We start from the raw sequence: 18,008 nt of genomic DNA on the forward strand, positions 1-18,008 counted from the left end.
ACAAATACATCGTGAGTTGAATTTCGGTAATCATTATGTCAAGTAAATTAAGTGTATAAATACTTGGCTCCTGTATAAAACCATTCTGGAAAGGTTCATACAAATTCTATCAATTATTTAGGAATGATTTTTACAAAGCTTTTACATCCCTTGAGCCTTAGAATACAGATTCTTTGCAATAACGTATCCCAACAACTTAGTAATCATAAGAACTTATGAGAGATTGTTGACATTACCTTGAGGCCACAGACAGCGAGATAGTCCTCGTTACAGGGGTTTCCAGTAATAGACAACACTGTGAATGGTATTGGAGCTGATGCCAGTCTCTGAAAATATCAGATGATCATTTCTTACATTTATCCTATTAATAGCATACATTTCAAAACATGATAATAATATGTCTGATTACTTTACTTGTTAGGTCTAATCATATGAGAAAATGCACAAAGAGCTTATCACACATGTACATAAACATCAGATAAACGTTTGAATGTGTGAACAAAAAATACAGAAAATTATGGTGTAATTTTGACAAATATACAAACAAAGTTATGAAATATGTAACTACTGTTTCAATCAAAAGCTCATCATTATATAAAATGTTATAGTTCTCTTACAGTGAGAGTGAGTTTCTTCTTGCTGGAGTCTGCCTGCTTCAAGAGAGCTGAGAGCTGCAGAATAGTTATCTTCCCTTTCTCATGGCTGACGGCGAGGTGCTGTCTCTTCCCTTGGGGTGACGCTAGCACGCACATGGCCACCCTGCGTAACATGTGGGAGGTGATCAGCTGACGTATTTGCTGCCCCTGGTCACCGCTGTAACTCATGCGCACATTCTCAAACGCACCCTCCTGGGAGCCTAGTGTCACCGCCTGAACGCATGGGAAACAAAAAAATGTGGTATAGGTGTCTGCCTCTAATCTAAACCAAGAGATTTTTGGTTCGATCGCCTCCAGCTAAACTCATGATCTCTCAAAATGGGCATCAGTCTGTACCCAGAAATCAGACTCTACACTGGTTCATATCAGCCCTAAGCTATCTTCACAATCCAGCTAAAATGAATTTGTATAAACTTAATGTCAATGTAATGAGAAAGTCATTTGTTAACTATGATAGAAGAACAGCTAGTTAAAGTTGGATTTCAACCTTTGAGGGTTGGTAATGTAGTGTCCATACAATTTTATGCTTCTCTTATACTGAACTGGAGTTTAAACCATGCAAGGGAGTTTTTTCCAGTGAAATGGGTATTTTTACATTAAGGATGATTACAGACTGACGATCCCAATACTGAGAATCCTGACATTCAGTTTAAGGAGAAGGGATTCAGACCCCTAAGACCCCTGTGGTAAATGTTTCAAGAGTCATTTATCTCCATTCTAAGGTACTGATATACAGAGAAAAAACACACTTTACAACTCAGCAATAGTCTGAAATTGAAAGCTTTCAATCCTTTTTTTCAGAATTAATTGATGAACATCACCGAGTCAACATTCACGCATAACTTACCATAAGTTGGTCTGTGGTTTCTGTTGTCTTGGGTTGAGTGTGTAAATCATTTAGAGCAGACTGGGCTCTCTGTAAACTGCCCATAGGGGACATAGACTGGTAGCTCTCAGTCAGGGAGGGCAGGATACAGTCTAGCATCTCCAACACTGTCTGCACTGTCTGGGAACCAGTCTAAAACAGATATGTTAGTTTAACACACTGTAGATTGCTCATACCAGGTAGTGCTTCTAAAAGTTTGGAACCTCAATCGGTGCGGAGCAAGCAACCCCGCCTCCCCCCAAAAAAAAAACCCTAGAGAATAAGGAAACGACTAGGTTATTTAATTCGCCATTTCTATGGCCTTCGCGGATTAACAATGACAATTGTATTTATAATATAATGATAATGGAAATTCATAGCAAATGTGTAACAATTGTTTAAATGAGAAAAAAATGGCAAACCTGACATCTTTTTGATATAATAAAAACAGGGCTGTGAATTAACACAGACGTTATCACCCTCAAGGATGTCCCCTAGTATTTAAGGATGTGGTATACTGTTTCTATTTTTTGACTGACTTGGCCGTTTTCTATAAATCAGAGCATCAATGTCAAATTGGTACAGACCGGCAAATTCTTGGTTTTTAGAAGCCTTGCTGGCAGGTGATGTAGACTGGTACTTCTCAGTCAACAAGGGTACAGACTAAAATCTCAGACAAAGTCTGCACTTGGAACCAGTCTAACATTGACATGTGAAGTTTAGACACTACAGATTGCCCATGGGGGACATAGAACGGTAGCTCTCAGTCGGCATGGGCATAATACAGTCCAACATCTCGGATACATTCTGCACTGTCTGGAAACCAGTCAAACATATACATCACATTCCTGTTGTCTTCCAAAGCTCACACTTCACATGTGACCTAGACGTTGATGTATGTTAAGGTCACTGTATTAGCATTTCCTTTTTTAAATCGCATGCAATTTATTCTATTGATTGAAGCACATCACTGTTTAGTAATCACTTAATATTGAGTTGTTATGTCTTAGATAGTATATGAAAATTGCCAAACTACTCACCAAGATTCTCATTAGTTCATCTCTGCTACTCTGAAAGAAGAAAAACAACAACCTTATGTTCATATCTACTACCAAACTTGATACAAAGAACTGAAAATTGTCTAAATTGTGCTTCTAGATTTCATTATAGTTTTGGTTTAACTGACATAAAAACATAGAGGATCAAATCATAAATCTTATGGTAATGACACTTGGAAGATTAGAAAAATACTGCCATCATATTGGTCAAAATATAATTTTGAACACTTATAAATCCTCCTTTCTCTCCAGAGATTTCATTTTTTTAAATAAAAACCGAAGGAATTCTAACAAAATATGTTTTACCCTACGTAACTGTGAGAATTACACTTGTGCAACTGACCTCCAGTTTTTGTGCCAGCTGTCTTCTCCCTTCACTGATCTCTTCTTTGCTCTCGGAGGATTTCTGTTTATCTGAGTGAAGCGGGGATGACAGCCTTCTCCTGAGTGAACTGGGAAGCGTGGTCTCCATCACAAACGGGGACTGAGAAGGTCCCTGTTCACTGCTGTTCAGGCCTGACTGGCTTGTACGCTTGACCAACGCCTGGAAGGAGATCGTAACTGTTTCAATTTTACTATTAATACTAATTTAATAAGCTTAAGTTGAATAAAGATACCCCAAAAAGTGATTAAAATGCCACTTTAAACAAGCCCACGCCTTCTTATAAAAAATGTATGGATTACATTATAACTTTCATTTTAAAACTTTGTCATAGAGTATTAAATTTATGGCTTTTGTTATCCTCTTTCAATAATAAATTTATTTGAGATGGTCATAAATTCACCTTAATTTGCAAATACAAAATACAGGATCACCAAACAAACACACAGTAATCTTCCCAATCATACCTTACAGCTTCTCTCTTCTTTAGCTCCGCAGTCACAGAAGAATGATCCAAACTTGGCGTATGTGAGGTCGTGGTCCTTGTGACATACCTTGGCACACACTGTGCACACCCCGACACCGTCCACCATCTTGCATGTGTGGCAGTGGTACCTGGTAATGTACGGAGACGGGGGGTTTATACACAGATAATATCCAAACTTGGCGTAAATACTGCTTGGGTTGGAGAGTTATCTGGTGTAATGTATCAAGTAAAACAGGGTTAAACATGTTTAATGTAGATATAGTGGTGATCCTTGCAGTTTTCGCATTAATTTTGATTAAGCACTAGCCCAGTCATGCTAGTAACTTGGAAATACCACCGATTAGATTTTTGTTTCTGTTTTTCTCAGAGGAAGAAAGCTCATGACAGGTCAGTCTAGTGACTTAAAATGTTGAGTCGACCAACCAGAAAGCAAATCCACTTGGTCGATGGTTGCGAGAGCTACATCAAGCCCTTGTCATACGCCTTAATGTGAAACTTAATTTACAAAAGATTTACGGGCTGAACATATTTAAAATTGTCAGAAATACTTTTTGAAGTATATTTTTGGCATCAGTGAACATGTATACATACATGTTAATGTAAGTGAAGCCACCTACCAGTGCTGGTTCATGAATTCCTTCTGTGTCACGGTGAACGTACACAGCTTGTTGTTCATGGAGTCCTCATCCTATTAAAGAGGGGAGTGAGCGTAGGATTTAGTAATATAATACTAATCAATATACCATACACACATTTGTATCTCCTGAGATCCATTACAACCCATTGAATCAAACTAGGTTATTCACAGGCTACTTTTCACCTTGTTGGCATATTTAAAATGAAAATTGGAAAGAAAACACCAGGAAAGATTAATGAAGCATTAGCTTTGTGACAATGATAACTTAAATTCTACCAAACCAGATTTGATACAAGAGGTTCTACTAAAATAAAACTATCAGAACGAATTCTTTCATGCATACAAGCAATCTTCTTTTGGACCTTTAACCATGTGAAAAGTTTCATACAAATAAAATGAACAATCCAGCATGCTTACCGAGTCTTCGCCCGCCGAATCCTCCTCCTCGTGACTCAGATCTTCCTCCCAGTCACTGTCAGGCTCCAGGGTGACACTGATCTCATTCTCTGTCGCTGGGGAGCTTGCACCTAGTTGTTCGTCCTGGCGCTTTATGGCGCCCAAAATCTCACCAACGTATGACAACAGACAACATAGGGTACTCAACAAGTTCTGAAAAATGATACAATTACATTACTGCATTTATTCTAACCTGATTATGACTATATTGAAATTAGAAACTTTTAATGCTCTAATGAGCTTATTTAGAAAGACAAATATTTAGCTGCATAAAATTAAAACTTATCTGAGTAGGTTCGAACTAAAGCATCCAATTTGCTATTCATCTCAGCTATAACTCAGACTTGCTCTACTGTTATTTCCTTCTGACAGTTTTTTATTTGTCCTCTGGCATTTTCATGCATTGGCAAACAACTGGTGGTTAGGAATTAAAAAAACCTCCTTTATGAAATATTCACCTTATTTTATAAACAAATGTGAATATTCTTTATTGTATGACATCATTGAACAAGATCTAGAACTTTACCTTTCCAGATTTACTGTTTGTCAGAATCTTCTCCAAAACATCCTTCTGGGAAACGTGGCTTTTACTGCAATAAGAATATTATTCGTTATGACTTTATAGGCATAACGACATTTATTTTTAGGAAATAAACAGCTCTATTTAAATTCTATAAGAATTGTTTATGTAGTGGCAGTAATACACAACTTTGTAATTTTGACGCATTGTGGTCGTTTGTTTACACTTTCTGACAGCCGGAAGTGCAATTAATTTTGATAGACTGCTTTCGATTCTGGGATCGAATGTAATCAGATATCAAGATTTAAGGCTGAAATTATTAACCAGTCTGTCATAGCTCTTCCTTTCCGTTTTCGTTGTCTGTAGGATAGCATACAAAAATTTACAGCTTCATAAAATCGTATTAAATCGAAGTATTTTCATTGTTTTCTTTACATTATTTTAAGTTAAAATTGCACAGAGATGCCTAAGGCTCGAAGGAAAAGAAAACATCAGGTGGAAGAGGACCTGGTTGAGGGAAATTTGGAAGATGTACCAGAGAAACCTGCGGGTGAGAATCTGATTGATTTTGAGAAAATTATATTGGCCTCAAAAATTATTCCGGGGGGGTGGTGAGGGCACTGATTCACCAGGTCAAAGTCAAGGTCCAGAGACCACTTTGCCAATTTCAGTTGTTCGTCTTAGTGATGATGACTTGGCTGCACATGTTCCACAGCCATTGAGGGAACAATTTCAAAATGGAAGTTTTATTAATTTGGCTCTTCTGTTAAAGGGTTCCATTGAATTGCAAGACTATGCTAGTAGTAACATTTTGCGGCTAAATGACGCCGGGCAAATTGAGTCAAAGCCACGTGAGTGTAGGGAAAAAATCATTAACATCGAAAAATGGACTGACGCCTTTATTATTTTTTCGGGAGTGTATCTCGCAAGATTTCCAAGTACGGCCAATGAATTACTACACTATATGTTTAACATCAGAGAGAGCTCTAAAAAGGGGGGTTTCGTATGGCGGGCTTATGACGAACAGTTTCGGCTACGCCAGGCGATTAATCCGTCATCTTGGGCCCATATAAACACAGATCTGTGGTGGCACTGCACACAGAACAGCGAACCCGTCAGTCACACTGGGCACCCTGCAGCGAGCTGCGGCGGGGGGTCGAACCAATTTGCTGTTACACGCTCACCAGCCGCCAACAGAGGCCGCCAAATTGTTTTTCGCGGCAGGGGGAGACCCTTATTTCGAGGTGCCCGCCAATGAGCCAAATAATTTGGACGTTATGAATTTGTCCCCCACCCCAATAGATGTACATAAATTACAATTGCATTCGGAAGGATTTGATTTTAACAAGTTACAAATTATTCTTAAAGGATTTAAAGAAGGTTTCCCAATACATTATGCCGGGCCACGTGTGGCGCGAAATTCAAAAAAATCTTCGTTCAGCTCTTGCTCGGCCAGATATTGTATCACAAAAAATAAATGCAGAAATTGCTGAAAAACGGGTTGCGGGCCCTTTCATTTCCCCCCCTTTTGAGAATTTAATTGTCTCACCACTAGGTCTAGTGCCTAAGAAAACCAGTAACCCAAATGCGCCGGATGTGAATAAATTTTGTATGATCCACCACCTTTCTTTCCCAGAAGGGGAGTCGGTAAACGATTATATAGATCCAAACCTAGCATCTGTACAATATACTGGTTTTGACGAAGCTGTTGCCATGATTCAAAGATTAGGAAAAAATTGCAAATTGTTTAAAATGGACATCAAAAATGCTTTTCGGCTAATTCCCATTAGGCAAGTCGATTTCGAACTGTTAGGCTTTAAACATAAAGAGCAATATTTTGTTGATAAGGCATTACCTTTTGGCGCTTCTATAAGTTGCAGTACCTTTGAAAGTTTTTCAACGTTACTAGAATATTGTGTTAGAAAAAAAATGTCATCAGGCGAGTTGCTGCACTATTTGGATGATTTTTTAGGGGGGGCCAAAAATGTAGAGGCTTGTGCGTCAATCATGCATATTTTTATAAATACTATGGCGGACATAAAAGTACCAATTGCGAAAGAAAAAACGGAGGGACCGACCGAAATATTAGTTTTTCTAGGCTTAGAGCTGAATTCTAATAACAGGACTGTTAAAATACCGCGAGATAAAATAGAGCAGGTCATCGAAAAGATAACTGTTGTCTTGGCTAAGCAAAAAACAACATTAAAGGCTATGCAATCTTTAATTGGCTAGTTAAATTTTTGTTGCAGAGCTATACCCATGGGTAGACCTTTCTGTCGGCGCCTAATTGACTCAAGTTTAACAAAACCGCATTTAACATCACATAAGAGTTAATAAAGATATAAAAAACGATTTGTTGATGTGGCTCGAATTTTTTAGGTCGCATGACGGAGTTTCTATCTTTCACGACAGTTTTTTGGATATCAAATGAGGATGTAGAGTTTTTCTCAGACAGTGCGGGAGGCGTAGGTTTGGGGTTTGGAATATATTTTCAAGGTGAATGGTGCAGTGCAAAATGGCCCGACTTCTGGCATAACTCAGGTTTGACTAGGGACATCACGTTACTCGAGTTATTCCCTATATTAGTTGTGTTCTTTATTTGGGAGGATAGGTTCACAAACAAAAAAATAAAGTTTAATTGCGATAATTCAGATTATGAATAAACTTTCGTCTAAAAACCCCAATGTCATGCACTTGGTTAGACTTCTAACCCTAAAATGCCTCAGATTAAATGCAGTGATAAAGGGACAACATGTTAGCGGGAAAAGTAACTTAATTTGCGATGCATTGTCTCGTTTTCAGTACGAGAAGTTCAGACTATTGGCCCCAAATGCAGAACGCGAACCGCGACAGGTACCCAGCCTTCTTTGGAATATATTCAACATCGAGCTGGAAAACTTCTTGCGGCCGGAATAGCTCCGAATACACAATTGGCGTATGCTACTGGCCTGAACGCGTTCAAAATGTTTCGCGAAAAGTATATGATCGATCGAGATTGGCCAGCTAATGAACAACACATAGTTTTGTTCATTGCGTATAGTTTTGAAATAGGTCGCGCAGCGAGCACTATCGCAACATACATAGCAGCAATTAATTACTTTCATAAACTTCATGGATGGTTTGATTTTCAAAAGTCATTCATTATACAAAAAATGTTAGGTTTTCGACGAGGTAGACCATCAAAAGACAACCGCGCCCCCCTGACGAAAAACATCTTAAGGGAGGTATGTTCCGTACTAACAGAAGTTTGTTATACGCAATACGAGGCGAGTCTGTGTCACACAATATTTACATTAGCATATTTTGGCCTTTTTCGCGTCGGTGAGTTAGTTTCGAGTAATTCCACGAGTAACCCGACATTGTTAACGGATGATTGCAAAATCAATTTGAAAAGTATTTCAATCACGTTAAAAACACACAAAACAAGTCAAAAAACGACTCCATTGACATTAAAGCTCCCAGCAGAAGCGGAAAAAACAATCTGCCCTGTTTTGGCGATGCGTGAATATTGTTAAACACGTGCTTTATCTAAGGGCCCTTTGTTCTGCCACAATAACGGGAGGGCGGTTACCAGGCAGCAAGTGGCAAGTGTTCTTTCTAAGTGCATTCAAAAAACTGCGTATGCGAGAGGCCATTACAGAACGCACAGTTTTAGAATAGGCCGGGCTACCGATTTGGCTTCATTGGGTATGTCAAATGAGCAAATTATGCAACTGGGCCGCTGGCGTTCGAATTGCTACAAGCGCTACATAAGACCGTAGCCAGTGAAGGCGGGATTTTACAGTATTTTTTATACCGAAGAAAAATATATAGTTTATGTGTCTACAACATCTAGGTCTATCATAGGGCTGCTATTTACCACTTTTCAGACATCTGGATAGTTGGGGATTCCCTACCATATTGGGGTGGCGTCCGGGCGAGGGACACGGGGAAAGTGAACCTACGCACTTCATGTGAGTTAGGATGGTACGGGGTAAGGGGCCTTGGGTGGCACGGGCTGCGCCGTGCCATCGAAACTAAGGTATTGTTTCAAAGTCCACCAAGGGCTGTTTTTATTCACCTCGGTGGTAATGATCTCGTGTCAGAGTCAATTTTTAGACTCAAAAACATCATAAATAAGGAGCTCTGTTACATTAGAACCGCCTTCCCGGCCGCCACCATAGTATGGATAGATATAATTCAACGCCGCAAGTGGTTGGGTGCGAGCGATGCGAAAGCGATCGATCACAAACGGATGCGAATAAATAGATTGGGGAGGTTGATAGCTGCATCCGGGGGTCCGTCTGATGCGATTACTTGCGACATTAAGGCAGGAGATCATTTCTTTAGAAATGACGGAGTCCATTTAAATGACGTCGGAATCGAATTTTATCTCGATTACCTCAGAGACGCGATTTTAAAAATAAGTTAAAAACTTGAGCTGCTAATTATGTCGGGCGAATTTTTGGGGGAAACCAAGTTTCTGTGGCAGAAAAATTCAGCCAGCTGAGAGTAGGGCAACATTTAATCTACATGATCACTATATCAGTCAATAATCTTTTTGGTTAAATCCAATATTTTTTATGTTTGTTCCCAACTTGAAACTTGATGGCGGGGCTAAGCCCCATACCCATCGGTGAATTGGTGGTTACAGACAAACGGGCAAAAACATGTTAAGACGATAATTTAACGCAATATAATATACAAGTCCTTAGGTTGTTGCTCTTGTGTTATGGTAACACCTATGTTGCGTAACCCTGCAGGTTCTTGCGTGTTGTGTCTAGTAATTTGTGCGTTTAACCTTTAAACGCTGTGGAAACAGTTTGCTTTGCGTTTTGATTGCGTGTCAGCAGGTTCTTGCATGTTGTGTCCAGTAATTTTTGCGTTTAACCTTTAAACGCTGTGGAAACAGTTTGCTTTGCGTTTTAATTGCGTGTCAGCAGGGTGTGTATTGCGTACAAACATTGCGTTAAGTTTAACTTTAAATATTTAGCAAAGGGGGGTAAAAATACAAATTATCTGCCCTTATCTCGGCTGGTTGTATTTTTAACGGACTGCTTGGCGCCTTAAAGCGAACCCTTGCAGTTCCGTTTTTGCGGCCGCATATGTCCACTTTTTGTTTTGAATTTTATTACAATAAGTACGTAGTACATTGATGTTATATATTGCGATGTCATCCACGATATTGTCTCTGTTTAAAAAGTTGCAACTCAATAAAATGATATGCTTAAGAGCTGGCGTTTGTTACAGTTTATTTCACTTATAAAATAATCAATGTTCAGAGAATTTTTAAAGCTAATATTCAGCTTTGATCCTAATGTAAAAAAGGCTTCTTGCCCTAATTGCTGAATGAAACTTTCAAATCAAAAATTCTTAAAAAATGTTTGAATAAGTTATTTTTAAACAACTATGGTTTATTGTTAGTGAAGTTATAAAATCCCACAAATAAATGGTTAAAAGAGGATTTCAGTATATTCAACTGACATACTTATTTATCAAAAATTCCATATTTTGCGAAAATGAAGCGAAATTCCCAATTCCAACGGAAAAGGTTTTCTCAGAAGATCAAGTGGCGTGAATCAACAATTGATGTAGCTGGTAATATGTGTACTAAGTTTCGTTAAAATATTTTTCATTACAGCTGAAGATTATGTTTAGCCCGTTGAGCCTCCACCATGGCCATTGACAACACCAGCCCTATAACAACGATACCTCATCATTTATGTTGAAAAGCAGATGATCTATACATATATATCATACCATATCTGGAGCCAGACAGTTGCGGCCTGGAACAGCGTCAGATGCCCCTCCCCCCTGTCTGTCAGGGCCAACATGTGCATTATGTCCATCAACTCCTACAACACACACATTAAGAAAATACTGAGCATGAAGCACATTTTAACACTTCTGAAATTATTTTTTATATGGTGATCATTTAGAGTAAACTCTGATTTTAGATGAAAACATTCGATAATTAATTAATGATTTCTCTTCATGTAATGACACTGTAATGCTTTAAAATTTTGGTAGAACTGTTTTGAGAAAAAACAAAAAAGTCAAATCCATTTAAACTATTAGTTTATCTCAACAACCTCACCTTAAATCCCCCAGTCTCTGCCCCTACTGATGTCAGCAGGGTCTCTGCTAGGGGCAGGAGGGAGTTAAGTATGGCCTGTCGTACACGCGTCGATGACTTAATCAGGTAGATACTGAAGTTCTGCAGCAATTTCTGGTTCTCAGCAAACTGTTCCTCATCTGTGTCCTTTATATAAGAAGAAGAACCCTTTATTATGCAAACAAATCTGACAAGATCCATTGCATAGCAGAATTAACAACAAAGTATAATAATAATATACTGGTACAGCAAGATGTCATCTGGCATAGTAAGTTTACATAATATATTCAAAATAGCAATATGAAACTTATACACTTGAAAGAAAAATTTCATGTTGGGAGAGACAACATGTGTTCGATTCAATTTATATTAAGTAAAAGCATGTCAGTCATATACTAAATGGCGTCTTATTTCAAAAGCCTTAAAAGTAAATGTGGCAAGATTTTTTAATTCAACTGGACATTCACTATTTATCAAATGCATAAACTTGAAGAAACTTGGATTACGCCAAAATTAGTTGTTTATTATATATTTTTTTCTGATATCTTTATAACTATCGCATTCCAGAACAAAATTAAATTCATCTTCCAATACCACGCATTTCATACATTTGCGTTTGTGATATGGTAAACTTTCTGGTCTACACCACCTTCCGGTTTCCACAGCTAACTTGTGTGACGACAAGCGTAATCTAGATAGAGCTTTTCTGTATTTTGGTATGTTTACTAGGTTGAGGTACTCGCTAAACTTAAAACTGAAAATGGTTCTGTAAAACATTGACCTAGATGATTCATGTATAGTTGCATTTAGGTTTTGGACGAAATTGTCTTGCAGTCTTTGTTTAACTAGCAGTAAAAATAATTTAGTACTCCCTACTCCTTCATTTAACCAAGCTTCGTAAAACCCTAACTGGGAAAGTAATACTTGCACTTTCGAAGCCCAATTTATTTTGTTAGGACTTACATCAAGTGAATTTTTTAACATATTATACGCGTATTTAATGTATTTGTTATCTCCACACATACACAGTTTTAACCAATACTTAATAATAGTATAATATCTTCCATTTATTAGATTTAATCATCCTGTTTCACCATAAATAAAGACATTTTGCGTTGATATTTTAACGCCAAGCAACCTTTTGCAAAATGCTAAATGAGTGTGCTCAACCTGAGATCCAGTATTGAATCCCCATACTTCACCTGAATAGTTGAGAATTGGAGTTATAAGTTTATCAAAAAGATCAAGAATGTGTTTTGGTGAAATATCGGTGAACTTATATAAGTACTTATTCATTTTGAAAATAGCCTTAAGTGCTTGGCCTCCTAGCATTTTATCAGTTTCATTGAATGAACCTCCTGTGGTGAATAAAACCCCAAAGTATTTGAATTTACTTACAATTTCTATTTCTTCATTCTTATATTTGAAAGACAAATTTTGTGGTAGTCTACCGGCTTTTTGAAAAACCATAACTATATAACAATATAATATATACAAATGTCACTGGAATGATCAATACCCCAGTGGTCGAAAATAAACACAAGCCCAGTAGACCTGCACTACTTAAATGCTTTCTGGGCCTGCCCAAATTTTAGATTTTATATAGCAGGGCTTGTTAATTGTTGTTATACAAAGAAGTTTGCAGTGTGGCAGAGTCTATGTCAACTATACATGGGTAATACAGATACAATTAACAAAAACAAACCTTGGGCTTGATGACAAACTTGGCCAGGACGGCCTGCAGCGTGGCAGTGTCTATGTCAGCGAGGTGTTCCAGACGGGAACTCAGCTCTTTGTAACTCTGACCATTCTTCCCATTCTCACCTTTACACAGAATATCAGGTAATAAATCACTTACATACATCAATATGCCCAAACAAATATTTTAATTTCAAGAACAATAGTATTTTTTATTGTTTTTATTATTATATTTTCATGCGGTTTTCACAAAGCTACATGTAGATGAATATTATATAAACTTCTCGAGTCTAAACATACTAATAACACATGACTTTAATTTGTTGTAATTAGGTACATAAATTGAAGACTTCTTGCCAATTGCTTTCAAGCCTAATTTTGGAAATAACTGTGTCGATTCGTTTATGCCAAAAATAGATTTAGGGTAAAAATCTGTGATGCAATACATACTTGATTAATCTTGTCACTAAACAATGGCAGGACAACAAATGTTTACACAACTGGTTATCCCACATTATGCTGCTCCATACTTACTTAAGTGTAGTAACTTGTTGAAGAGTCTGACAACCCTGGCAGCGAAGTTTGGGGAGAGGGATTCATTCGCAGCAGATAACATGAGCCGCGTGATGTCTGAAATGTGAATAGAATGCAAGAATGCATATAAATACAAGTATTGAAGTGTAAATTGACACATAACTGATAATCATGATTTTCAAAAATGTATCATGAACACAATTAAAGGGGAAAAGTTTAGATTCACTCTCATGATCTTAAATATATGTGTATAACAGATTAACAGTTAGGGGGCTATCTTTAAGTTGCCAATTTGGTATTCATTCCATAGAAAATGCATTAACATGGTGAGTGGCAATACTAACTTTCCGGTGTGAAGAATTTCACAAATGCTTTCATTGCTGGCTGTTTGTCCAGGTGATTCTCCATGAACTTAAGACAATCACAGAACACAGTCTCATCCAAGTGGCTGAAATAACATGAAGGAAATATCAGCCCAATATGTACTGTTTTTTTATTATTTCCTTGACATTGTGATGTACTGGGATAGTACATTGGATATGTGATGTACTGGGATAGTGCACTGGATATGTGATGTACTGGGATAGTGCACTGGATATGTGGTGTACTGGGATAGTACACTGGATATGTGATGTACTGGGATAGTGCACCGGATATGTGATGTACTGGGATAGTACACTGGATATGTGATGTACTGGGATAGCACAATGGATATGTGATGTACTGGGATAGTACACTGGATATGTGATGTACTGGGATAGCACAATGGATATGTGGTGTACTGGGATAGTACACTGGATATGTGATGTACTGGGATAGTACACTGGATATGTGATGTACTGGGATAGCACAATGGATATGTGATGTACTGGGATAGTACACTGGATATGTGGTGTACTGGGATAGTACACTGGATATGTGATGTACTGGGATAGTACACTGGATATGTGATGTACTGGGATAGCACAATGGATATGTGATGTACTGGGATAGTACACTGGATATGTGGTGTACTGGGATAGTACACTGGATATGTGATGTACTGGGAAAGTACACTGGATATGTGGTGCACTTGGACAGTACACTGGATATGTGGTGCACATGAATAGTACACTGGATATTTGGTGCACTTGGATATGTGGTGCCCTGGATATGCGGTACACTTGGATGGTACACTGGATATGTGAAGCACTTGAATGCACTTGGTGCATATACACTTGGATATGTGGTGCCCTGGATATGTGGTACATTTTGATGGTACACTGGATATGTGGTGCACTTGGATAGTACAATTGATATGTGGTGCACTTGGATAGTATTTTATTTCTTGATGTATATGCACTTTCAGGATAAAACCAAAATAGACTTTCCTGTTCATTTCTTCATTAATGTGATAGCATTTATCTATTCCAAAGTGTGCTTTAATCCTTAAATGATAATGCAAGCACAAACACAAAATCAGTAAATTTGACAAGTAAACCAGCCCACAATATCACAGTGCTGTACCTCTCTGTATCAGTGAAGTCAAGCACAATCTTTCTGCATACTCCAACCACATGCAGGTACATCTCCTCTAGGAACCGGTCACTATCTGGGGGGCCCAGTAGATTTTCCAGAGACTGGGATACCTGGAGATAGCGACATACATCATACATGTAGAATGTGCACACAGCTATTCTTTGCTGCTCTATGATAAGATGTGCCCAATTGATCAATGGTGCACACAGCTGTGCCTAAGGTAGCATGTGCACAAAACTAGGCCTGGCTGTTCTATGGTGCACACCTCACAGCTATGCGTGATTGTTCAATGGTAAAATATGCACAAAACTATGTCTGATTGTTCTATGGTGCACTTAGCTATGCATCCTTTTCTATAGTCCACTCAGCTAAGCCGTACTGCTCTAAGGTACGAAACTATGCCGTGGACACTGGGATTTTTGCTCAAGATCAATGGTTATGAAATTTTCAAGTCCAAGCATATCAGCAGATTTGTTATCAATGGATGTGAGCATACTATTTTTTATCTCAGCTCCTATATCAACGAGCTACAACTGAAATAAATCAACTCCATCAGTCTGCCATCTGTTACTATTTAATTTTACCCACTATCATATATAAACTATTCATTACTTACCATTTCAGAAAGATACTCTGTGGAGACATCAAACATGAGAGGAAAGACAACCTCAATCACTTCAGTTGTGGAAAACTTATCTGGACACCAACTGAAAAAGAACAAGTTTTGAATATCAACCAAAACGAGATCCATAAGTTTGCTTGTTTGAGAACAGGATTAATTAACTTTTATTTCAACTATGAAAGCTGTTTCTAACTCGGTTTTAATGCAAAATCAACCTTTGGTTACAATTGGTATTAACTAAAACAATTCGACTCGCTCTTATAGTTCTCACTTACATGGCGAGGTCATGGTTTAATCGACACAGGGCTTGGAGCACATGTTCACACTTAAATGGGGAGGTCATGCTTTAATCGACACAGGGCTTGGAGCACATGTTCACACTTACATGGCAAGGTCATGGTTTAATCGACACAGGGCTTGGAGGACATGTTAACACCTACATGGCGAGGTCATGGTTTAAATGACTTGGGACTTGGAGCACATGTTAACACTTACATGGAGAGGTCATGGTCTAATCGACACAAGGCTTGGAGGACATGTTTACACTTACATGGAGAGGTCATGGTTTAATCGTCACAGGGCTTGGAGCACATGTTTACACTTACATGGCGAGGTCATGGTTTAATTGACACAGGGCTTGAAGCAAATGTTTACACTTACATGGTGAGGTCATGGTTTAATCGACACAGGGCTTGGAGCAAATGTTTACACTTACATGGTGAGGTCATGGTTTAATTGACTCAGGGCTTGGAGCACATGTTTACACTTACATGGCGAGCTCATGGTTCGATCAACACAGGGCATGGAGGACATGTTAACACTTTCATGGTGAGGTCATGGTTCAATCGACACAGGGCTTGGAGCACATGTTTACACTTACATGGTGAGGTCATGGTTAAATCGACACAGGGCTTGGAGCATATAAGTATAATTACATGGCGAGGTCATGGTTCAATCGACACAGGGCTTGGAGCACATTTTTACATTTACATGGTGAGGTCATGGTTTTAACAACACAGAACTTTGAGAACATGTTAACACTTACATGGTGAGGTCATGGTTCAATCGACACAGGGCTTGGAGCACATGTTTACACTTACATGGTGAGGTCATGGTTAAATTGACACAGGGCTTGGAGCATATAAGTACAATTACATGGCGAGGTCATGGTTCAATCGACACAGGGCTTGGAGCACATTTTTACATTTACATGGTGAGGTCATGGTTTTAACGACACAGGACTTTGAGAACATGTTAACACTTACATGGTGAGGTCATGGTTCAATCGACACAGGGCTTGGAGGACATGTTTGATGGAAGATGTCAGGCTAAACTTCCCGTCTGAAATGTGCAACATTAACATAACACCGAAATCAAGTGTTTGGTCTAGGACAAAATTCTTAAAACGTAACATATCATTTTCTATCTTTATTTTAAATCTCTATCAGGCTGGCTTGTCTAAAATAATAGACGCTTATAACGGGATTCTTCTTATTCCTAAACGTCTAAATGGGTTTGTCAAAAATATCAGTCTCATCTGTTTATCAGTCTCATCTGTTCTTACATTAATACACAAGTCTCATTTATACTTACATTAACACAAGTCTCATCTGTACTTACATTAAAACACAAGTCTCATCATTACTTACATTAATACACAAGTCTCATCTGTACTTACATTAATACACAAGTCTCATTTATACTTACATTAACACAAGTCTCATCTGTACTTACATTAAAACACAAGTCTCATCATTACTTACATTAAAACACAAGTCTCATCAGTACTTACATTAATACACAGGTCTCATCATTACTTTCATTAATACACAAGTCTCATCTGTACTTACATTAATACACAAGTCTCATCTGTACTCACATTAATACACAAGTCTCATCTGTACTTACATTAATACACAATTCTCATCTGTTCTTACATTAATACACAAGTCTCATCTGTATTTACATTAATACACAAGTCTCATCTGTACTCACATTAATACACAAGTCTCATCTGTACTTACATTAATACACAAGTCTCATCTGTACTTACATTAATACTCAAGTCTCATCTGTACTTACATTAATACACAAGTCTCATCTGTACTTACATTAATACACAAGTCTCATCTGTACTCACATTAATATACAAGTCTCATCTGTTCTCACATTAATACGCAAGTCTCATCTGTACTCATATTAATACACAAGTCTCATCTGTACTCACATTAAAACACAAGTCTCATCTGTACTTACATTAATACACAAGTCTCATCATTACTTACATTAATACACAAGTCTCATCTGTACTTACATTAATACACAAGTCTCATCTGTTCTCACATTAATACACAAGTCTCATCTGTACTTACATTAAAACACAAGTCTCATCTGTACTTACATTAATACACAAGTCTCATCATTACTTACATTAATACACAAGTCTCATCTGTACTTACATTAATACACAAGTCTCATCTG

General features: G+C 37.9%; 1 protein-coding gene across 2 annotated transcripts in view; it reads right to left on the reverse strand.

Moving 5' to 3' along the window:
* LOC128224029 (E3 ubiquitin-protein ligase UBR4-like) overlaps positions 1-18,008 on the reverse strand; it is a 124,872-nt gene that overhangs the window by 62,139 nt on the left and 44,725 nt on the right. For both annotated transcript variants that reach the window (XM_052933628.1, XM_052933627.1), the window contains exons 28-44: positions 16,793-16,868; positions 15,522-15,612; positions 14,894-15,015; positions 13,732-13,835; positions 13,388-13,483; positions 12,861-12,979; positions 11,138-11,302; positions 10,801-10,895; positions 5,068-5,131; positions 4,503-4,694; positions 4,066-4,136; positions 3,429-3,576; positions 2,923-3,123; positions 2,562-2,591; positions 1,504-1,674; positions 618-869; positions 237-326 (exon numbers count right to left, since the gene is read on the reverse strand). In XM_052933628.1, coding sequence (XP_052789588.1) covers positions 237-326; positions 618-869; positions 1,504-1,674; positions 2,562-2,591; positions 2,923-3,123; positions 3,429-3,576; positions 4,066-4,136; positions 4,503-4,694; positions 5,068-5,131; positions 10,801-10,895; positions 11,138-11,302; positions 12,861-12,979; positions 13,388-13,483; positions 13,732-13,835; positions 14,894-15,015; positions 15,522-15,612; positions 16,793-16,868 — 2,087 coding nt within the window. The remainder of the gene's footprint in view (positions 1-236; positions 327-617; positions 870-1,503; positions 1,675-2,561; positions 2,592-2,922; positions 3,124-3,428; positions 3,577-4,065; positions 4,137-4,502; positions 4,695-5,067; positions 5,132-10,800; positions 10,896-11,137; positions 11,303-12,860; positions 12,980-13,387; positions 13,484-13,731; positions 13,836-14,893; positions 15,016-15,521; positions 15,613-16,792; positions 16,869-18,008) is intronic.

Source organism: Mya arenaria, chromosome 17 (genome assembly GCF_026914265.1).
Source record: "Mya arenaria isolate MELC-2E11 chromosome 17, ASM2691426v1".
Lineage (NCBI taxonomy): Eukaryota > Metazoa > Mollusca > Bivalvia > Myida > Myidae > Mya > Mya arenaria.